General features: G+C 34.9%; 1 protein-coding gene across 1 annotated transcript in view; it reads left to right on the forward strand.

Moving 5' to 3' along the window:
- LOC145293012 (uncharacterized) overlaps positions 1 to 12823 on the forward strand; it is a 76075-nt gene extending 63252 nt beyond the window's left edge. The window contains exons 7-10 of the mRNA XM_080139286.1: positions 8277 to 8378; positions 10659 to 10746; positions 11218 to 11459; positions 12062 to 12823. Of these exons, the coding sequence (XP_079995412.1) occupies positions 8277 to 8378; positions 10659 to 10746; positions 11218 to 11459; positions 12062 to 12501 (872 nt within the window). The 3' untranslated portion in view covers positions 12502 to 12823. The remainder of the gene's footprint in view (positions 1 to 8276; positions 8379 to 10658; positions 10747 to 11217; positions 11460 to 12061) is intronic.
- Positions 12824 to 24622: the final 11799 nt, after the last annotated feature.

Below are 24622 nucleotides of genomic sequence, written 5' to 3' on the forward strand. Positions count from 1 at the left end.
AATTTATTTTACGCACACACATACAAAACAGTTCAATTCGTTGTTTCTTGGAATTTTTTTATTAGTATATTTTTTTTTTTTTTTTTTACTCCTACCCCTATTCGTAAAAAGATCCGTCCATTTTTGTGTGTTTGTGTGTGCATAACATTTTTAAAATATCCTAATCTTATCAACTTTTTCTTCCTTGAAAGAAAAAAGAAATATGGAGAGAAAATTTAAAAAAAAAAAATGTTTTTCTTTTTCGTCTTGGGAGGGTTTTTTTTTTTTTTTTTTTTCTTCTGACTTTTTCTTTTATTTTTCAACTAAAATATTTGATCAATGACAACAAAAACGTGCGGAAATGAAAAGTTTATCGGTTGAACGCATACAATGTAAGGTAAGGTTCGCATTTTCACAACATTCAGGTAAACATTTCAGGTAAATGGCAAGGGGACAAAAGTTTTTTTAAAAAGAAACAAAAAAAAAAAAAGAAGACGTTTAATGTGGTTATCCAGGTAATTTTCTTTTGTTTTTTTTCAAATGCTAAGTATTTATTATTGTCGCTCTCCTCCTGCTGCTCTTGAATTAGTGTAATATTTAGGAATGCACCCCCTCCCTGTCCAATTTATCTTTTCAATCTGTATTGATTAAAATATGAAAGCTGACATTTTGGTTTTCTTCCTGCACTCTTGTCTCAGGTAACATAATTGGTTGTTTTTGATGCTTTCAATAATGAAGGGCCTTGCTTAGGACGTGCTTGACACTGAAATTGGACGGCGAACATTTAAATACTCATTCTGAGTATCTCTTGGCTTCAGCAACAAAGGGAAGACCTGCTTTACTGAAAAATACTAGCTGTATTTGGTGTTGTCAGGGTAGAGGGCTTAGGAAAAAAACCAAAAAACAAACTCTATGTAAGTTCTAATTTCTGTAAATTACAGAAAAGAAAAAGTTGAAACCAAACAATCTGTTTAATATTGTCATTTGAATGGTCAAAGTTCATTTTGAAACAAAATCAAAGTATAAATATGTCCCGTGTGAGATGAGAACTCGTATCCTTTATCTAAGTATAGCACGCTAATCGATTGAGCCAAAATGGCGACATTTATTAACTATGTAGACCATGATAAACATCTTTTTTCCTTTTCCAAAAATATAAGTGATAAATATACACAAGCAATATCTTGTCTAATTTTTTTTTTTAAAATAAAGTGATAAAACCTTTCTTGTAAGTCACATTCAACAATTCAGTAAAGAGTTTTTAATTTTTTGTTACCAAATGTGACTAACATTTGGTTTTATTTTTTTTTTTTGTTTTTTACAAATTTGTTTTAATTTTCAAAAATATCGTTGAGTAGTAAATATTAAGTCTGTATTTTTTTGTTTTTACCAATTATTGTTTTAATTATCTTTATGGTATTTATCTCTACTTGACCTGCTTAGGAGGTTATTGTAGGCTATGTGCTATTTCTTTTGGTTTTCTCATTTTCTAATGTTATTCTGTCGATTATTTTGATTTACTCTATATTTTTCCCTTTCCATGAAGAGATTTTATACATATTTATCTATATATATAAAAGCCAAACGTCTGTGTGTATGTATGTATGTTTGTTTGTAACGCTAAAACTTTTGAAAGACGGAACCAAACTTGACAAATTTGGTATCATATCGAAGCCCCATCACCCGGATGACAAATATCGAAATTTCACATCAAACAGACCACTAGAAGTTGGTCAACTGATCAGTTATCTTCGAGGGGGGGCCCCAAAAAAACCTGTCATTATCTATATATATAAAAGACAAATGTTTGTTTGTAACGCTAAAACTTGAGATGAAAGATTCCTCTCCCCTAAGAATAAAACATATTTTCAATATCTGCTTTTGTTTTTTCATTGTTTATACGGTCCCGAGCAACGCCGGGTAGCCCTGCTAGTATAATATAAAGGACAAAAATCTGTTTAAATGTATGTATGTATATTTCGCAAAAACTTTCACGAGATCGGTATCATTTTGAAGCTCGACTCTTCAGGCGATAAATATCGAAAAATTGGCCACAATCATTAATTCCTTCACTCTCAACAGGTAGGGTTGCTTTTTTGGCTTATATTTTCGAAAGTCATTGCCTCTTTTCAATTGTCTAGCCTTAATTTAAACCTACGTCACTTATGGTTTGGCGATGGGCGCAACAGCTAACGCGTCACATCCCCCCCCCCCTCTTTCGGTACGAGTTCCAGCCTGTCTGCCTACTACCACTTTTATTTATTTATTTTGTTTTGCTTAACACACACTTACAAACACTCGGGCAACGCTTGGCACCCAGGCTAGTCTTTCCATAAAAACCTCATCAGGTAGACCGTCAGTGAAGAGTTTTCGATGTGAGATACCCCCCCACCCCCTTCTCCCCACACACAAACCCCAAAACTTGACTATTCTTTCATGTTGATCATTATTTTGTTGTTTCATCCGCACCATTTCAGTGTCAAGTAAGTTTTCTTTTTATTTGATCTCTTTCCGTTTTGTAGATTGTAACCTCCCCAATATCTTTTTTTTTTTTTTTTTTCTTTCTTTTTAAATTTGTCAATTACTTTACATGACCTTACTGCTAAAATTTTCCTGGCCATATGCTTTGTATAATTCAATTATTTAAAAAGAATTAAAAAAAAAAAAAAATGTTATCTAAAACACAAAATATATATTGAGATCAAATAAGGATTAAAAAGAAAAACAAGCCTGTAAATCTATTGAAAGCTGATCAAAAACTTTCTGGACAAAATGCAAAACCTAACAGAAGGAACTAGCTGCAATGGAAAGGTGTAGTTAACAAAGGAATGTGTTACCTTGGCTTTCATAAGTTGTCAGTTTTGTTCAGGTAAGTTTTGAATGTTGTACCTGAATTGACTGATGCCACTCTAGTTCTCCATAGCTGTCCCCCCAGTTAATGTCTGAGTAACAAGGTTTGGTGCAGAGCGATTTGTTTCCCCGCCTGCTAACTTGTTTCTCTATTATTTTTCCTACAGAACGGTGAACGTTGTGGGCCCATGCGCACTATGTTGCCCTAACAATTCCAATGTTGATTGATCAAAAATATGGTGGCCAGTTTATAGGTTTGTATATGGGTAAGCTCTTGGGTTCAAAGAAACTGTAAGCAAAACAGCACCAAAACAAAAGATCAAACCTTAATCGACAATCTCTAGGTGACATCTTCTCGCTAGCGTTTGGCGACTTTTATTGACTGTAGACTGGTTTTCTGTAAAAGATCGCTTTTAGATTTAAAAATCTAATCACTTAAAGTGTACAATTGTAAATATTTATGGTCGTCATGACAACAGAATTTTAATGTCGATACAAAAAAAAAATCTTCCATACTTTTGACATGATGGGGACAAAGCTCTAGTAATATCACAACTGGCAAATTGTTATATTAACGATTTTGTAATATAGTAATCACAGCAGTCGAGTTTGAGTCGAAGCAAAATCGTTGTTTTAAAAGTCTGATGTAGATTTCACGAGTTGAGCATTTGAGCGATGATTATTTTATTGGTCTCTTAATTGTTCGTGCACATAAAAAAAAGATAGACGAAAAGAAACTTGTAAGAATATAACGGGATTTATTGATACGTACAAGTGATGCATTGAAATATGCAGACAAGTATTAAAACTTTCTCGATGGAGATACAAAAAAAGCTGACTTCCTGAAAGCATGCCAAACATAATTTGTATGGACATGGTCAATGGCTGACCGCTTGCTATCTCAAAGGCACTGTGACAGAATGAGTCTGATGAGGTGACTGCATGTTCAGGAACTAGTCTGAGCAACAAAGGCACTGAACAAATGGATGTTAGATGATTACACCCAAAAGAGGTGTTGCAAACCTGTTGCCCTTCAGTGGCCAGACCAAAAAGGGGAAAAGAGGCTGTGTGCTTTGAGTCATCATTATAATAGTGATGATCACATTTTAATTTAGTTAAGAAAAAGTTTCCCTAATAAACAATTAAACATTTGTGCGAACCACTACACTTTTTTTTTTTTTTTTTAAATTAAAATCACTCCAGACAAGGCAAAGACACTTAATATAAAGAGTTAAAAATAGAATACAAGGTTCTAGACTAATCAATGATAGATGGATAGATTCTGATTCAGAAAACAGCAATTCTTCCCCTTTTGTCAGAAACATTGCTCATGGAATGTGAGGACTAAAGGACAAAATAAGGGAAGTGAGTTATGAAGCTGTCAAAAGGAAAATTAACAAACCGTCGTCTACTCATTTCGTAATAGGCAACTAACTTAAAAATGTTTCTATTTAAATCCCAACCAGAAGTTGTGCATTCCACAGGCATCTGGTCATGGTTTTATTTGAACAAAGTTCCATGGCTCTGTTACTGATTGGAATGGTGTTAAGTTGTCTTGGCATTCTGCTTTGATGTAACAGTCTCTAAAAATGACTCCAACATAAATAATGTACATCATATAGTTTTAAACATTATTTTTGACAACCCAAGTAGATGTTGTGTCCAAATATTTTTTGCAAAAAAAAAAAAAAAAAAAGGAAAACATTCTTTGTTATTCTTTGCTGTAGTTGTTTCCACACATGAATTTCAATCAGATCAATCTGACATCAAGTGTCGATAAGTCGATAATAAAATGTAGGAAAAGTATGAATCCTTTCATTCCGCCAATTTATTGGTTAAATAAAATCCAACTACTCTTATTTTAACAACTTGGAAAAGTGTTTCCCAGCCTTAACTTACTATAAAAGAGTTGATATGCCACAATAATTCAACTCCTTTATTACATCCCACCACCAAATACCATTCATGGAATCTGCAACTGTCTTTGTTTTATTGCCACTAAATTATGTGGAGTACTACTTTGCTGGTTATCTCATCACTAGCTGTAATCCTGAATGGACTACACAATCACTGAATCATACCCCTCCCCCCTCCCTCAATTTTTGTGTTGTTACCTCCAAGATAATGTCAAACAATCTCCAGACTGTTCCTGCACTGAGGAAGGCCATCATAGTTAAAATGAAGACAGTGTCAAGAGAAGAGTATATTGCATCCATGTGCATTTATCATTGAATGATGATAAAAATAACAGACTGAAACTTGGACAAGTCTTTGTACCAAATATGGTTTGACTACAGAAAGGATTATAAATTTTATTAATAATTCCCTGAGTGGAATTTTAAGTCATCCTATAAATTAGTATAATGTGGAACCAGCAGATTCCAAATAAAATATGCCATGGTGTGTCTGCATATCTTTCTTTAGATCTTTATTAGATTTGAACCAATCAAAAGAAATATATGCAGTCACATGCCATAATATTTAATGAAATATGTCAAAAAAAAAAAAGTCTGCATAGATATACACACACATGCGTCTGCCCATTCAGGAATATAGATGTACCCCCACTCATGCTGTGGGATATAAACAACTTTTCCAAGCAAACTTACCTGAATGAATACCCACCTAAACAAAAAGAGCCTTTAAAAAAACAAAATTGTAAACCCCTCGGCTTCCTACTTACACAAATACTAGCAACAGATAATTTGTTTAAAAAAAACAAAAAAAAACACAGGATATTTTTTACCGGGGGAAACAAAAAAATAAATAAAACAAAAAAGAAAATGAACATGGGCCAAACCCAACCACTGATTTTTTTCCTTCTCTCTTCAATAACAATTCTGCGTTGACCAGATTGATGAAACCGGGTACACTCAAGACACTGTAATATATAGCTGTTAAATAAATTTTTTTTTTTTTTTTTTTTTTCTTTTTCCCCACAATTATCTGAAATTAAGATTTGTAGTTTTTAAAGTTTGATAATTTTGCACCTTATATAAAGTGGAGTATGCAGTCGAATTCTAAAGTGCCAAGTGCAGGATTTTTTAAAAAAATTTTCAAACAGTTTTTTTTTTTTTTTTTTAAATTCTATTTTAAAATAACAAAAATTCACCTCCAAATTATTTTTAAAATATTTATTCTTTGACATCACACTTTAGATTATTAGGGAATATAAGCTATTAGGTTTTTATTTATTTTTTTTTTTATTGAAGAATAAATTTTTTTTTTAAAATAAAGATTTTATACAAGCAATGAACGATTTATTTTATTCACCTTTTTTTTCTAATTGGCAGTAAACTTTTTAGTTGTAAAATAAATCTTATGCAAAACGTAATTAAAAAAAAATTTAAAGAATATAATTAAAAAAATATTGAATCATACAAGTAAGAATTATATAAGTAAGAAATGATGTAAGTAACAAAAAAAAAAAGAATGTAGATAGTTTTTAAAACTGATTGATCTGATGTTGCATAAAATGAATTACATCTATTTTGAATGTGACTGACAGAATATTTGTGTGTGTGTGTAACTTTTGTCCCAAATTTATATTAGTTTTAACGTCCAAATGAAAAAAAAAAAAAACTCTTGATAGCATCCATGTATACTTGAATCAAAATATTATGGAATTTTGATGCATTACAATTGAACATATATATTGAACATATATATATATATTGCTATTTTATTCTCTTGTAAATCCATCCCGTCGCTTGTAAAGACTGATCATGTCCATAGGACATCTGTTTGTTAATTGATTTTTTTACTAACTGGGATATGTGTGTGTGTATGTGTACATGCAGATGTCTTTCATTTTATGCTGACATCCAGGTAAGTCAGGTAAGTTGTCATTCTACGGATATCTATGGAGTAGACGTCAGGATATGGCGGACAGCTTCTCTTGCACGTCTCAAAAGCCATTTTGGGAAGGGACCTTCTTCTTCTCTTGAAATATTTTAGTGCCGTAAGTGAACCCTTTTTATAATTACTGTTAATTATATTCTTAATGTTTATTAAAAAAAAAAAAAAAATAAATAAAGCAATTACTGCATGTAAGTTGTCTTGTTCAAAATAAAAATATATATTAGGGGTAATTAAAAAAACAAAATTCTTCAGGTAAGTATGGTTAAGTGCCCTTCCCACCCTTCCCCAGGATTCCCATAACTTAGATTTTTCTTTTGTTTAATTGATGACAATTGTCTCCAATTATTTTTCTTTTGTCTTTTCATGGACTTTATAGTTAGGAAGAACAATTTTTTGCAAAAGATCTTTCAAACTTTTGCAGAATTTGATATTTTTTCTCCAAAGAATGTTGGTTTAATTTTCCTTGAACTGCCGTATTTCAATGAAAGTTTTTTTTTCGCCTCAGAAATTGCAGCCATATGCATCTTTTGTAATTTAGTATCTTGACTTGTTTTGTCATTTTCTCCTGATATTTTTTCTTTAAACTTTTTTTTTTTTTTTTGTGGTTCTTTAGCGATTTATCCAAACAATCATATCTATCTTTCAAGAGCTCCAGTGTTTTATGCTATTTTTTTTGTGTGTGTAAACTTGTGCAGGTACAAGGTGTCCCAATAAAATGTCTACAGAGTTTAACAGCTGATAATGATTCAATTTTTTTCTTGTACAACCGAAATAAAAAATGGCAGAAAGGAAAAGTCTACTGAAGCGACAATGTTGGAACTTGGAATAATCTAGTTGACATGCGGGTAGGTAGGAGAGTTTCAAACAGATTTGTTTCATGCGATACAGTTGTGCCAAGTTTTTCTTGTTTTCTGGGGTGGTCTATGTTCATAGATTTTTGGCACTTTTGTTTAACATTGTGCACAATTAAAATTTACTTCCAATTTGAATTGCATAGGCAGATCTGTTTGGAACTCTCCTCAACTTTAATCTGGTCACTATCGTTCTAAATTATTCCAGTCTGAAATTAACATTTAGTCATCGGCTATAAAGTGTTTATGCAGTTTTTGTGTGTTTGTATATATCGCTGTACTTGCGCACACTCTAAGTATAGGTAGTTGTTTTCTTCCTGTCAAAAAGGAAATGGGTACTCGTTCTGTTTTGTTACTTTTCTCTAAAAGAGTTTTTCTCTCATCATTTCTGTCAATGATTTGATTTTCATCAGGTGATCATCAATAGTTTCCTGTTCTTGCTGGTAATTACGGCTGCAATTCTGTCTTGTATTTCTGATAAAATTCAAACATTTTCTCTTCAACTCTTTTTCGAGTTTATCGCTTAAATGAAAATATTGTCACTTGCAACAGCTTTTGGCTGAAATCATCTGCCCCATTTCCCCTCCTCTACCACTGCATGTTAACTTTTAAGATTTTAACTTTTGTTTTTCACCTTTTCCGATCTCAATCAACAACTTTCAGCTGTTGTCGGGATCACTGTGATTCTATGATGATATTAAGGTTTTCTTTCCTCTACTGATTTGATATTCTTAGCTGCCTATAAGCATGCAGACGGACGAAAAATTGATGGTCGAAGAGTTTTGGTTGATGTTGAAAGAGGACGCACAGTGAAAGGATGGAGGCCACGGCGTTTAGGTAAGTTCATTTTTTTTTTTTTTTTTTTTTTTTTTTTTTTGTGCATTTCTTATGGTTTTGTCTAAGGCTAAACTATTCTCCATGAGACTGTAACATAATCTCTAGTAGAGATATGATATTGATGATGGCCATTTGTCTTTGTGTAGCATGACTTGTACAATAAATGATAGATTATGAAAGAAAGGTAAAAATATAATAAATGAACACATCTCTATACACACAAGGTATGAAAGTAAGTTGTAGGATTAATTATTTGCGTCTTAAGTTTGAAGATTTTTCCACTGTAAAGAACAACTGGCATTGTGAGTGTGACACTGTGTGTAGGTAAGTTCAGTAGTCAATATAAACTGTGCTTTTTGTCTGTGTGTGAATGTAAGTTTGTTGCTTTCCTTATTGCCAGCAAGGGAAACTGAGCATAGTTGTTTCCTCTTTTTTGACCTGTATGTGTGCCTACTTTTGGCTGACTGTTTTTTTTGTGGTTGTTTAAATTTTGTATTAGGAATGAGTCTTGCAGAATGTTTGTATTTAGTTTTTGGATGTAATTGTAAATAGTTGGATTTTTTTTTTAGTTGATTTTTTGTGAATATAATCACATTGATACACTGGTTCCCACTGGATCACCAAAGTTAAGCAACGTTGAACCTGGGTGACCATCTGGGACTTTCAGGTGCTGTATGTGCTCTCTGCTTATCTCTGCATTGTTTCCAATCGTTCTGAACTTCTCCTTGCCTTGGGCTTAAACAGTGCTGATTCAAGAGAGGTGTGGTTGGGATTGTGCAACCCTTGCCTCACAATTACATGCGCAGCTGCCCCTACAGGGGATATTCTTTGTCTTTTGGGACTGAACAGAGGCACGGATTTTTGTGGAAAAATGTTAAGTTTGAACAAGTGGCTTTTATGTTTTTGTGTCCGTTATTAGTTGATTAGTATACAGGGTTGAAAGCAATTATAATTGTATAGAACTAATGAAGTGTGTGTGGGGGGGGGGTCAATTGGACGTAGCATGCTGATTCCAAAATGTTTTATTTCTTGTATGAATCTATAACAAAACTATCATTGAATGAACCTCTACAACTCCGCTTAGTTCTATGCTAGCAGAAGAATTAAGCCACTAATTTCTCATTGTTGATTCCCACAAATTATCTTTTGTCAACAGAAACAGCTGTTTGTCTTAACATGTAAATTGTTGCTCAGTGGATAATGATGTTTTTCTTTGTTGCATTCGTCTAATTTTTAGTAACAGCAGTTGTAAGAGTTATGAAGAATGACACAATCATTTGGGGTATAATAATTTGAGGGTTTTACGTTTATCTTGCATAATACATCAGAAGCCTTCTCTCATGCTAGGAACATCTGTCGACAGCAAATCATGATGGCTCTCACTAATTGTTGTTAAAAAGGAGAATTGGCGTATCCACTGTTTCTTCCTGGCATCATATTCTGATATTCTAATCTCTTCACTTCCAATGGAATTTTCCATTGTGCCACTTAGTCTAAACTTATGTGGAAAAATTGTTTTTAAAAAGCCACATATAATCTTGTTGCAACCCGACTTTTTTTTTTTAATCTGTTCTTGAAGCTAGATAAACTACTGCAATATTATGAAATGCCCCCCCCCCCCAACAGCAACAACAATCAGGAAAGATTAACTAAGAATCTAAATAATGAAAGAACAAATCGTTTGAGTTACAGATGAGCAATGCTATGACAATTAACCGTTAACAGCCTTGGAGGTGGTGATCAAGGTAGAGGATCCGGAAAAGTTCTGAAAAAAACAAAAACAAAGAACGAGCATCCCAATTTATGGCAAAACAAACACATACGTATATATTCAAAAGGTGCTCTAATAAAAGAATGATCATGCTGAAAGAAAGAACAGTGACGGAATCAAATAAAAATAATTTAACTGTAAATAATCACAACAAAAGTTAATTGGCTAAGATTTTTAAGTTGAGAGATGCGAGATTTAATTCTCATGTTTAACTAGAACCTGATGAAATGCATACAATAGTGTCCAACAAGTTGAATGTCTACAATGCCTATTTCTGTGTTTCTTTATTTATCCAAGCTGTGAACTATGGCTTCCTGCCAACAATGGAATCTAGACACGGCTTATACGAGCAATGGCACATGTTTAGATTAAGACAATCGATCAAAAGTGCAGGCATAGTTACACATTATTTGGATAATTAAAATCATGATTGATTTCTGCAAATTTAAAACGAATTTAAAAGATAATCACAGTTTTGATTTCTGCAAACTTGCTTTTCCATATTTTAGGTGGTGGTCTTGGTGGAACCAGAAAAGGTGGACCTGAGGAAAACACAAGGTTTTCTGGCCGTGATGAGTTCAATCCTGGTAGAGAAGGGTAAGTATTTTTTCTTTTTTTTTCTTTAGCAGTTTTTCCGAAATTCCCCCCAAATACTTTGTCCATGGAATAACATATCCAGTAAAATGCATCTTAATGGAATGTAGAAAAAAATTCTACAATATTAGGAACATGAAAGAATGATTAGAAATAATTGGTATCTTCATAACATTAGGCTTTTTTTGAAAGAATTTCATGTAACCAAAAATGTTATGAAGAATGACACAACACTATTGACTAGAACAGCCGTTTCGGAGTTTATAAGCAACACCCAAACAGATATGGTTGTCCCAGGTAACAGCAACTGGTCTTGCTAGTTCCAAATTTTTTATACTGTTCAAAAATGAATCATCTTTATTTTTTTATTTATTTTTTTTTTCATACGTTTAAAAAAAAAAAAAAAAAAAAAGTTTCAACTCAAATTTCTCTTCTCGATGACACTGACTTTTCTTCACATTCTTATTTTTTCAGCTATCGTGAAGATCGTATGGCAGGTGGTGGCCGTGAACGTTCTCGGAGTCGCGAAAGAGAGCGTGTTGGTCCAGGGGCTGGCGGTGGTGGTGCTGGTGTTGGTGGTCCAGGTCGCAGAGTCCGAAGCCGAAGCAGAGAACGGAGACGGAGTAGAAGCCGTGAAAGAGGAATGCGTGCCCGGAGCCGAAGTCGAAGCAGAGAACGAAGAAGGAGCAGAGAAAGGGATGATAAGGTTTCTGAAGGTAATTTTTTAGAATTTTGTTTTATCAAACGAACTGTAAAAATAAAAACATATGGAGTATTTTCTTTTTGTATTTTCATCTATAGTTAGAGGGAGGGGAATTTGTTTATCAGTGGTTGGATTTCTTCAATCAGAAAGTCAAATTTACTAGTAATGAAGTATAAAATATACAATTTTTTCTGCATTGAATTTATGCTTTCAAACAGTATTATGTGTCAAAAATGAAATTATTTTATCAAGTCAGTTTCTGATCGAAATTTTCGAATATATTATAACAATTTTTTTTTATTTTTTATTTCTAATGAAAGAATTTTGTATATGTAAGAATCATATGTCCTGAACAATTTATATTTTATGTTCTTTGTGGCTGTGTTTTGTGGATCAAGGATTTAATTGACTGATATACTGCTCGAAACCTAAAAAATGTATGTCACCCACTCTTAAGTACCATTTATTGGCTTTGTGGCCAGACCCAAAGCTGTTTGCAGGTTTTGTACCATTTCTCAAACATTTAATAATCAGGTTTGTATATTTTGTTACAATTGGGTAAATGTGAGAAAGTAATTTTTTCCTTTTTTTTTTTTTTTTCTTTCACCCCAATAGGTGAAGAAGAGGTCCGTGTTAAAGATCGAAAACGCAGGCGAAGTCGGTCCCGTGAACGTCGACGCAGCAGATCCCGAGATCGCAAGGGTAGAGGCAGCCGACGAAGCCGAAGTAGAGAACGCAGGCGTTCTCGTGAACGTGGCCGAGCCGGAGAGAAACTCGAGCCAAATGCTGGGGACGTTCCGCCACCTCCAATTCCTAGTTATGACGATGAGAGTAGCAGCGTTGTGCCTAGAGAAATCAAACAGGAACCAATCGATCCTGGCTATGACATGCACCCAAGCTTTCCCATGAGAGGAGGACCAATGGCCAGTGGCGGTTCTGGGGATCATAATGCACATTTTGGCATGCCCAATGGTAGCCAGCCTCCACCGCCATCACATCCTCTGCAGGACCAACAGAAAATTGAAGATGGATACGATGATTATGAGGACAATTGAGTTTTGAAAAAAATAAAAAAAATTTAAAAGTAAAAAAAAAAAAAACTTTATTCAATATTTAGATATATATATGTATGAACAATTTGGTGTGAAAGACATAAAAAAAAAAATATTGAAGGCTAATTTTGTATTATTCGTGAAGGCTTTTTTTTTTTTTCATGTAGATGTTTTGAATAAGAACAGCAATATGAACCTCAGTTCATTTTTTTTTTTTTTTTTTTTTTTTCTGGGGTAATTTTCATTTTCGGGTACAGTTGTAAATGTTCTCAATCATCTCAGTTTCTTAATTTTAATAAATCGGAACAAAAAAATTCATATAGATTTTCTATTTTTATGTTATGTATTTTGCTCCTCATCTCGCTTGGTATGTTTTGTGTGTGTGTGTTTGACAATGTTTTGTGTGTGTGTGTATTTGACAATGTTTAAAATTACTAACATGATCAGATCCGCACTTAAGTACTATTACTCGAGGTAAATAAACTCAAAACAAAAGAAAATTTTATAAAGGAAAGTTGTATATACATTCATTCAAAAATCAGAACCAACACAAGATGCGCTTGCAGTATGACCCTGACCTGGTTATGGTAAATAAATACTGTAATATCATCTTGATGTCACAGGATCTAAGCAGTCGACTTTTTAATTTTTTTTTATTATTGAGAGAGGGAGATTCTGTTTTATGTTCCTCTTACGTTTGTCTTTGAAAAATCCAGTTCATTTGATAAGCTGGGAGACCTGTGTTGAGTTCATGGGCAAGTTGTACCAAAAAACCAAAAAGTGGTACTTGATGCCGCCTTCCTAAACACTCAGCATTATAAGTTGAGGGTAAAGGATACTTGGAGTAATCCTGGGAAAGAAGTGGTGCCCCCTACACTTCAGTGTAGTAGCTAATAAAATGGAAGCCTTTAATTTGCCTTCTATGATTTTTTTTTTTTTTACTTCAAATAAGTCTCTATACGTTCACCTGCTCAGGCCATGATGGTTCGCTCATTGTTCCAGTCCAAAGTTGCAGTGTCAATTTGGCTTTAGTGAGCCCTGCAACAGAAAACTCATTACTCGAAATGAAATCGCAACATCCTCCATTTTAAAATGATCAAAGTTTGTGACAGTTATAATGATGCTTGTTTTCTTCCTGCAAATAAGTTGCAAAATTAGAAATCTTAGTCTGACTAAATTCAAATACAAGTCCAATGAACATGATGCATTAGCTAAAAATCATAAGGATTCATCTCTCAAAAATATGTTTTTGTGCAGCATGTTTTGTTAGTGCATGTGGGTGACAGATCTTACAAGGATAAATGCTTGGTCAGAGGAAGAGGATGGGGGGGGGTCTGCAGAATGCTGAAAATATCTCTGGCCAGAGTTAGACCACCCAAGATATATTCTTTGTTTGAAAAGTGCCTCATTTCATGCAGGAGACTCATTGGGATCAGTTTTGTGAGAGAAACAATGTTCAGTTAGATGTTATTTTCAGTTACTGTCTCCTCTGGATAGCTCAACAATGACCACCAACAAAAGACCAGAACCAGCCAAGGATGAAAGGATCCCTGAAAAATAGGAGGGGTAGCACTTGGCCTCTTGAAGAGGGAGGAAGTGAGTGGGAGTTGAACGTTGGAGAGCAGGCTTTCGTAAGAACAACCAAGACTGTTCAGGGACAAGTGTGCCTCTCCAGCCAGTTGGGCCTCTCAGCCGGGGGACTCTATAATAGTCTAATTGAATAAAGATCTGCAAGTCTGATATTGAACCATTAATGAAGAGAGTACCACTTATCCTAAGCAATAAGCATTATTCATGGTTTAATTTATTTATCTTGTGATATTTTGCTTGGGATGAAAATTCTTTGTTGCAGCATTGAATGGATTGATGGACGGCCTTAGCTTAACCGTAACCTTCATAAATAGGAGACCTAGTCACTGAAAAATGATGTCACACCTGTGGTTCAAACAAGCAAGATCTGTCGAACAGTTACTGTCAATAATGAAAAAGATTTTTACAAAAAACTTATTGCATTGGAAAAGAGAAAAGTAACATGATTTATACTGAAACTGAATTTATTTAATATTAATTGGAAAAGAGAAATTAGAATTAAATGGAAAGAAAAAGTGTTTCTGCAAATGAACACTGTTCTTTCATGGATTTTAAGAGTAAAGTTTGTTTATTCAAGAAATTGCATTAAAAAAAAATAAACGAACGCGATCTGAACTTTATTTAATAATAGCAAGGAGACCAGACGTTGCCCAGGATTGAATGATGTTGATCAAGGAATATTTCACACTCCCATATTTTTGTCATCGAAATCCGTGAAATCAACCAGAAAGAAGCTTCACGTGCCTCCATGCAGTAATCAAAGAATCAACAAATGTTCCATCCTCTCATACTTTTATTGTCATCGAAATCAGTGAAATCGTCCAAATTTTAATCAAATCCATTGATTGTGTGCTCTAGTCAGGGACTCCCCTTCCTACTACAGTGTACCAGGAGGAAACTTCTACATGCCTCCCTGCAGTGTCTTAATCCACAATACATTGTAGTGTACATTACACTGTAGTGAATCTACTGTTGATTTTATAAAATTATATGTAAATAATGGCTTTGCTTACAATTCAAAATACAAAAACCAGGTTCAATTGTGCTCTAAAAAGAAACCTTCATTTTTTTTTTTCACACACCACTGATTTTATAGGTTGGACCTTTCTGCTTGTGCAGAGATAAAACTTCTCAAATGTACTTGTGATGTTAGGTTGCATAAATGTTAACTTTGGTCAAAATTGGGGTTTTCAATACTTATCAGATGCATTCCAATACAAAATCTGTGTAAGAACACTCTCAGACACACAGGTGTGAAATTGAAAAAAAAAAAAAAAAAATCTGCTCAGCCGTTTCGGAGTTTATAAGGAACGAACTGCCGCACACATAAACTTCCTTTTATATAATAAAGAAGAGAAAAAAAAAGTTTTAATTGAATTTAATAAATTTAAAAGAAAGAAATGGACAAATTAAAACACTTACAGTCAAGACTAAACATTTGGAATGTTTATTGACTCCCGATATCGAAAACTAAGACTTGTCCAAAATATATGAATAATTTTATTAAGAGAACAGACTAGGAGGGGCGGGGGATCTGTAGAAATTATTTGTTTAGCACGTTTAAAAACTAAAAAAATAATTTCCAATTTTCTGGTCCAAAATTCACTTTTTTTCTTTTCTTTTCTTATTGTCCTTTTAAGAAAATATACAGTTAAAATAAAAATGAACATTACTGTATAGTAAAAAAAAAAAAAAAAAAAAAAAAAAAAATCTCATTTTAAAATTATTTGAACACAGGTGCGTTTTTAACTTGTGTGAATTAGTAACAAATATAAAACTTCACAGTATTTTCTCGGCAAAAATATCCCCTTTTAATTGCAAACAAGTTTTTATCTTTCGGAAAATAGTCACTTTTGGAGCAGTTTTATGAACCCTTTGGTAATTTCTTTGAGAATTGAAACAGAAAATAACCATCCTTTGTAGTAGTACTATAGATCCGTCACTGTTTGGCTTCACTAGTGACGTTAGTAGGTCACATGACCTTTTTTAGAGCCACCGTCTCCTATATAGGATGCCGTAACCTAGCCAAACGAAGGAGACGATCATAGCCGGGTGATTGCACATAGTACATGTTCATGCTGCCAGACCCCAGAAAAGACAAACTGACTCTCATGCTCAGAGGAACAGTTATCACTACCTTCCTCTGCCAAATCGTCTGGAATATATGTACTTTTAACCTGAATTCATAGATGTATGGTCTTTCTTCCAGTCATCCCCATTTAACCACCCAGAAACTAACTACTTAAGACAATAGAGAGCCTTATCTATAAACGTCAAAGACCTAATCCCCAGGGGGTTGCGGGTGTTATTCCTGGCAAAAAAAAAAAAAAAAAAAACTAAAGTGGTTCGTAACACAGGGCATCTCTTATCTAATAATATTTTCTCAAGTGGAAAAATAGAATTCTGAGTCTCTTAACTCCATGCCCCTATTTATATATATATAAAAAGGCACTTTATCTGGGTGTGCACCAGTTCAAGCAAACCCTATGGAGTCTGAAACGATTGGGCTGATTTTTTTTGATTTTTTTTTTTTAATTATCTTTTTTAAAATTATTTTTTAATCTTATTTTCAAACATATTTTTACAAATATACTTTGTGTCTGGGAGTGTTCTTAGATAGGTTTTGTATCAGAATGCCTCAGATAGGTATTGAAATCAATCATTGAAAAAATCTGATTCAAGAAGGAAAGGTCTGATTTTGACTAAAGATTAACACCCTTATACAGCCTAACATCAAAAGTGCGTTTGAGAAGTTCTATCCCTGCACAAGCAGAAAGGCCTGGCATATAAAATCAACAGTAAGTTCTTTGGTAAGACAGGGATGCGTTAAACCATCATAGTGGACTTTTGCATTTTAAAGTTTACTTCAAGTCCGTATATAAAAAAATAATTTTATAAAATCAACAGTAAGTTCTCTACAGTGCAATGTACACTTCAATGTATTGTAGACTGTCACCACGGGGAGGCATGTGAAGCTTCCTGGTGCACCGCAGTGGGTCCCCAATTGGAGCAAGTAATCAATCGATTTGATTGAAAACATGGTCGGCTCCATTGATTTTGATGATAATAAAAAGTATTTGAAGTGTGGATGTTAATTGAATCCCGGACAACGTCGGGTCTCCTTTTCGTCAGATATATTTCACAACGTTCTGTGTGGTTTCTTTGTTCTGTTAAATATTTCTCACTTGCAACAAATCTGTTCTATTCACATACATTGTCACTTTGCAACCCGCTAAACATGCAACGGCATAGTGCATGTTTACATCGTATATTTGTAAACATGCAGTCGCGTCTTCGTTATTTGTCCTTTTCTCGTTTACTTCCAAGCGTCATGACATTTCCAACACACATATTCAAAACGGCTGCATGTTTGGAGAAGATACTCCAACATCAAAGATTTATTTATCTATTTGCTTATTTGCGGACTATTATCCTCATCTTCGGGGCCTGTGGTGTAGTGGATAGAGACGTTGAATCTCTATAGTTCCAGGCGAGCATTGTCTAAAGATAGCGGTTTCAATCCTATCCAAAGCCGGCCAAAGGGTTAGTTGGCAAAACGTGGTGTTAAAAAGAGATTGTTTTAAGATTTAAAAATGTTTTGAAAACTAGTAAGCAAAACAAATCTCATGAATTCTTTAATTGTTGGAATTCTTTTGAGGTGAGTAATTTGTATATTTTATTTATTTGAGGACTATTATCCTCATCTTTTATAGTTGTTGTTTCACAGCGTTTCGGCTAACTATTCCTCTGACCTTCGTCAGGTGGTTAACCGCGACGGATTTCATATTTGAAAACTCTAAATCCTAACATTTTGCGCACACACACACACACACACACGTGCGATATTAAGATAAATTCATTTACTGTGGATATCTGAGCTGAGACAGGAGCAAGGTCAGCGATGGTATTGTGACTTGTGCTGACAATTAAAAAAAAAATGAAAAATATGATTAAATGTAACAATAAAATTGGGATTTTGTTTTGATAAAATAAAATATGGTTCTAAGAAAGAGCTGCTAGAGTAGAATGAGGAAGAAGAGAAGAACGTGTGCGGGTTAGGAGGTTCTGCTAGTTGTAGAGGCTGCTGTTGTAGATGGTATTTATTTGCTCCCCCACCGAGCAAATTAGGCACAAGGCCAATTTTTAATGTGAGGAGTGAAGGGAGGGGGAAGGGAAAAAGGGGACCAGCTTCCGAGAGGTGGGAAATGGAAACTGGTTAAAGGTCAGGTATGTGGGGTTGCCCCCACATCTGGTCCTTGCTTGCAGCATCTGTCGGAACAGACACTACACCTTGATCTCGGCCCGAAGGCCAAACGTGAGGCTGCTGTTGTAGATATGAACAAGGAGATTATGATTATGTTGCGGACAGGATCGAGAACTGCTACAAGTTGTAGAAAGCAGGAATTAAAGGTGAAGTGGATTAAGGAGTGTCGATGTTTGTATGCCATTTGTTTTGTGCATCGGTGTTTGATATCTAGCAAATATTATTAGCCCTGTTGCTAGGAGCAGAGCTGCTATGATGATGGTATCCGATTTTAATGAAATCTAAACCATTCGTACAAGACACTGATTTAGAGTTGTTCTACAAAAATTCAGTTTCTTTCAACTACATTAAGAGACGAAAATTCAGTTAAAAAAATAAAATCTTTAATATAAATCTAAAACGTCTGTTAGTGTGTGTATATTTGTATGTCTCCCTAAAACTTTTGACACGCGCGACAAACACTGACAAAATTGATATCCTTTTAAAGCTCAGTCTCTCAGCCGACAAATATCCAAAAATTGGTCAAAAACATTTATTCTTTCACCGTCAACTGGGCCATTTTTTACAAGGTGGGGGGTCACTGTTTTCATCAATATTTTTGCAAAGTCATCATATGCCTTGCAATGACTAGCCTTATTTCGAAACCTGGCAACGTCGTTTGTCACGGTGGGCGTGAGGGCTAAACAGTTGTTTTTTTTTTTACCTTCTTTTCCTCCTTGCGTTACAGGTTAGAGGCTGGCTACTGTAGCTAATTTTTCGCTCGCGTGGGTACTCGATGCTATTTTCATTTTGTTAGGGGGTTGGTTAACTTTTAAAAAAAATTCTTTTAGGGCTCCGTTGCTCAATACTCTTTACCATAAAACTTTTCCACACCCGAGAAATGCAGGGTACCCCCGCTATTAAATAATAAAAGAACTTCAACCAGAACTAGCACCCATACTTACAAAACTGTTTAAACGTTGTCTTAAGGAAAATTGCTTCCCATCACCCTGGAAAATCTCATCAGTATGCCCTGTATTCAAGAATTCAGGTGATCATTCATCCCCCTCTCAGTACAGGCCAATGTCTCCTGTGCGTCATGAGTAAGTTGCTGGAATCTGTGTTAAATAGAGAAGTAATCAACCATCTCAGCAAAAATAACCTTCTTAGTGACACACAATATGGTTTCCGTTCTGCTAGATCTACAGCAGATGTGCTTACAGTTATATCTCATAGGATTAGCAAATCTCTCGACAGAGGCAACCTTTCTAGGGCAATTGCTCTTGACATATCAAAGGCCTTTGATAGGGTATGGCATAAAGGTTTACTTCACAAGATCTCCAGCTATGGTATAGATGGAAATGTCTTCTCAATTATTAAATCATTTCACTCTGATAGGTTCATAAGAGTAGTAGTTGATGGGCAAAAATCAGAAGCTCACAGTATTAATGCTGGAGTCCCTCAGGGGTCCATCCTGGGCCCAACTCTTTTCCTGATCTACATTAATGATCTTCCAAATCACATCCTTACATCATTCGTAGACATTTTTGCTGACGACACTACCATCTATGGTAGCACATCTAAGACAGTAAACGATCAAGTTCTCTCCGATTCTCTCTCCTCTGATCTTGATCACGTTGTACAATGGGGAAAGGAGTGGCTGGTTACTTTTAATGCATCTAAAACCAAGCTTCTATGTTTACATCATCAACGTTCTGATCCCCATCTGGCATCAATTAAAATGAATGGCTCTCGTCTTGGGGAGGCCTTATGTTTTGACAGGCTTCTGGGCTTGACCTTTACTCCTGATCTTAAATGGAATACGTGCATCAAATCTGTTGCCAAGGCCGCTGGAAAAATGGTTGGATCCTTCTATCGATCCAGTAGATATCTCACTGCTGATGCAATTCTCTATCTATATAAGAGCCAGATACGTCCAAGGATGGAATACTGTTGCCACATATGGGCAGGAGCTGCTAGAAAAGACTTGTCCTGCCTTGATAGGGTTCAAAATAGACTTCGTGGCCTGGTGGGAGATGTCCTTTTCCCTTCGCTGCAACCTCTATCTCACAGAAGAGATGTTGCGAGTTTGTCTCTGCTTTATCGTTATTTTTATGGAAAGTGTTCGACTGAGCTTCAATCTATGGTCCCCCCTCGCCAAACTTTCACAAGAAACACTAGACTAGCTGAAAACATTATCAATAATTTTCCCCACTCTTTATCTGTGCCTAAACCTAAACATAGATTCCATGATCAAAGCTTCTTTCTTAGAACTGCACGCCTGTGGAATTGTCTTCCGTTTTCCTGCTTTCCAGCTGTCTATAATATGGTTGTGAACAAGTTTCTGATGAGCCGTTCCACTTAACAAATTTACCGAACTTCCATTACTATTGATTACTATATTGTCCTTTTGACTACTCTACACTCTTTAACCCTTATCCTTGAGTGACCGATCGGCCTTGATAAGTGGTGACGCCTATGTAAAAAAAAAAAAAAAAAAAAAAAGTAACATGGCGATATGAGTGAAAAATGACGTAATATTCCTTATTAAATTCCGGGCAACGTCCAGTCTTTCTGTTAGTTCGAACTAATAGAACTAACTATTGAGATGATTTTCAAATTCAAAGCTTGTTCTTTTATTTGGATTTTTACATTATAAGTCAACAGGGCGTAGATTGGGAAGCAGCCAAGGTTTGTTTTAATGATTCTTAAGACCAACCGAAATGGCGACCCTTTAAAATCTATGGTAATCGCCATACTCTCAATCTCTTCCCTTCCCCATCTCTTTTTCTTCTTCAATTTATTCTCTCCCTCTTTCTTATTCTCTCTCCACTCTCTTCCTTCTCTCCTTCTTTCCCTCTTTCTCTTCCTTTCCCTTCTTTTCTCGTTCTACCCTTTTCTCCCTCTATGTCTCGTCTTTTCCTTTCTTTCACTCCCCTCCCTATATACTTCCCCTCCCTCGTTCTCTTCCTAATGCCCCCTCTCTTCCCCTTTCCTCCGTTCCCCCCTCGCTATTCACCTCTCTCTCTCTCTCTCCACTTATCTCACTTCCCATTCTCTCTCTCTCTCAAATCTACCTAAGCAACCAAAAATGACGTACGACTTAAGCAACCATTTTATCTTCATTTCTTGAGAATCTGAACATTTTCAGATTCATAAGAACGATTGAAAAGACAAACACACTTTTAAATCGATAATACCATCCAAGGAATCGGTAACAAATTTACAATATTTTCTGCATTTCTACTAAAATCGGTCGAAACAGACTTCACTCTGTATCTAACCGGTCCACAAAGTATCACGCATCAACCTCCTACAATTTTTGCTTTATCGCCATTCAATTATATTAGGGATACACTTTGGTAACCGTCTCATCATTAAGAGTTGTGATATATTTAAAACTTTACATACTTATGGTATTAGTTTGACCAAATTACAAGTTATTAGGTCTAACCATCTAAAAGTATAGGATGATTCCCCTTCCCCAAATGGAATTGCTCATGGAATCGTCAACAACATTTACAATCCTTTCTGCAATTCAACCATATTTGATAGAAATAAACTTCAGTCTGTCACTGAGTTATTCATCAAGTTTCAGTTATGAATGTTCAACGGTTTTTGTTTTGTCGGCGTTCAGTGTGTTCAATGATGATCACACCTTAATATGCAAAATTTTCAACAATTCTGACACATTTTCGCTTGACTCTGAGAGTTTGGAAATAGTCTGCAGATTGCTTAGACAGATTAAGGTAACCACACAGATAAAAACCTGGAGGTTTAAAGTCCAATGAATGTAAAGCTCATTCAGAATAACACCTCCTTTAGGCATCACAAGTTGATTTTTTTTTTTTTTAGCTGATTGTTATTTTATCAACTTGGGTGAAAAGAGTTGTGTAAAAAAAAACGAGTTCAAAATTGTTTGAATAATGCAAATACCATGAATGGTTCAAAAGTTATAAGAATTTAAATGTGACAAAATTCGTGTTTTTCATTGGACATTTTTTGTAATAAACCCCCTTAAAAAAACGTGGATCAAAACACGGACTTCATTATTTCACGAAATCCTGTCATTTCTTCACCATTTATTTATTATTTTTTAAAAACTATTTTAACATGAAACTTGGTTTATGTAAAATCATGTTCTCCTCTGATTATGCAGTCAAATTTTATGTATCTCTTTAACTTAAGCCATGAATTATACATTAAGATGTGTACATTTCAAAGTTTTAAAACTGTTATATTATAACTGATTAGACGATCACAAAAGTGCCACTCTCTGTATCATTGAACGGATATAAAACTGATACTGCTGACTGTAATGCCCCTTTTCGGTTCACGAATTGTTTAGGGATTGTTTTGTTAGGCATTTTCTTTGAGATAACCACACATTAAACAATCTGGAAAATGAAGAGTTGGTTAGCGTGTAATCCATTCAAGATCAAATCTCCTGACGAGACGATTATTGACGATAGGGCATTATCGAAAGAAAGAATATAATAAAAAAAGTAACTTGTGTTTTTATTGACGACTCAAGACAATAAGACAAAAGTGTCGTACGACACGTGGATTGTCCTTGGAAGTAAAAACCGGAAGCAGGGAAAGCAAAACAGTGTTCGGATTTTTATAGTATGCACTGAAATTTGGAGTGAATATTTTGCGTCTATGTTTGGTTTATAGAAACTGATGATTGTTGATTTTGCCCATTTGAGACTCAATACGTAAAAAACAACATTCACTACTGCTGCTACTTCTAACATGATTACCTTCTTGCATATCAGTGAACATTTTTAGCAAATAAGAAATAACACCTAGGAAAATCTCCACAGCACTGCGAAGCCATCCTTTCCGAGCATCTATCTGTAGGATTGTCCAGGGTGGGATATCATAGATAGCTAGTGCCGAATGTGCACCGCACGTCTTATGCGACTTGCATTATAAGCACGCTTCGTTAAGTAAGCACCAACCACTGTGACGTCAATTCCCAAGGCCTTCTCTTTTCGAAGGTTTTAGATCATTTACTGAAGCTGTCAGATATAATTCAAATTTTGACACATTTTTTTCTTTCTTTTTTTCTGTATTTTTGTTTTGTTTTAATTTCTCTTTAATATCTGAAAACTGGCAGAATATTAAATTAAAAACCTTTTTTCTTTCTTTCTTTTCACCTTAATTTGGTTGTTTATTTATTTATTTATTTATTTATTTATTTAGCCAGACAAAAGGTTTGCAGTTTTGAAACGCCCCAAGGCAATCGCGCGATTTCTCTTAACGAACTGATTTAGTATAGCTGCTGCTGTTGTTAATCGTTTTCGCCGTTGTACATTTTAATGAGTGATTTGCTCGAGGCGTTTCAGACACAAAGTCCATCAGTGGGCGTTAGGCCTTTCTTTGCAGACCACCCTGGAAATGCGAAGAGACCGCGACCACTCGTTGGTCGGAATTCTGCCGACGGCGGAAGCAACGGCGACACCCAACAAGTCAACCGGAAGTAGTTTTTGTTCGGAGAAGCGGGAAGATAAATTCTTGAATCTTGAAAACCAAACAATGAAACCGTATCCGTGCCATATTTTTTGTTGTTGCACGAAAGGAGGGAAAAAGATAATCGAATATTTCATTTCGAGCTATAACTTCAGCAACAATGCAAACATTTTATCTTTCTCATCACTTTTTAGACCAGCTTTTCTTTCTTCAGGCCACCTACCCTAACACTATCCCGGTACTCTATACTCCCAATAAATCGTAATAAAATTTGGATATATGCAACAAATCATTTGGAAGATTCGACTGCAAATCTTGATCTCTCGATTTGACTATTTATATACGACAAATTAAATTAAATGTCAGTGGAAAAGAAACAAGGTTTAATGAATAAACGAAAAAAAACCAAAAAAACAAACAAAAAACAAAACAAAAACAAAAAAAAAACATTTATATAAATGTGAGAAAGTAGTCGGGTAGGTTATCTCAATATTCCATGAGAATCTTTCAGTTAGTGATACCAAGCGCCAAAATTGGCACAAATGACGTTCAGAACATACATTTTAAGAAAAGAACGTTAGCCATCAGAAAATTCAAGATGGCTGCAGTTTTCAAGATGGCCATAGAAGAAAACCTGATAAATTTCAATTTTGGTGCTTGTATCACCAAGTGAAAGATTGTTTCAGCAATCTGCTCCACTAAGAATACTGGTCTCAGAACGGGTAAAATAAATTCCTCGAACAGAACGAGTTTGCACCACTTTTATGCCCTCTTACGAACATTAAAAGCTAAATATAATGATACTAAACCTTATAT

Source organism: Euprymna scolopes, chromosome 14 (genome assembly GCF_053919585.1).
Source record: "Euprymna scolopes isolate OS-2025 chromosome 14, ASM5391958v1, whole genome shotgun sequence".
Classification (NCBI taxonomy): domain Eukaryota; kingdom Metazoa; phylum Mollusca; class Cephalopoda; order Sepiida; family Sepiolidae; genus Euprymna; species Euprymna scolopes.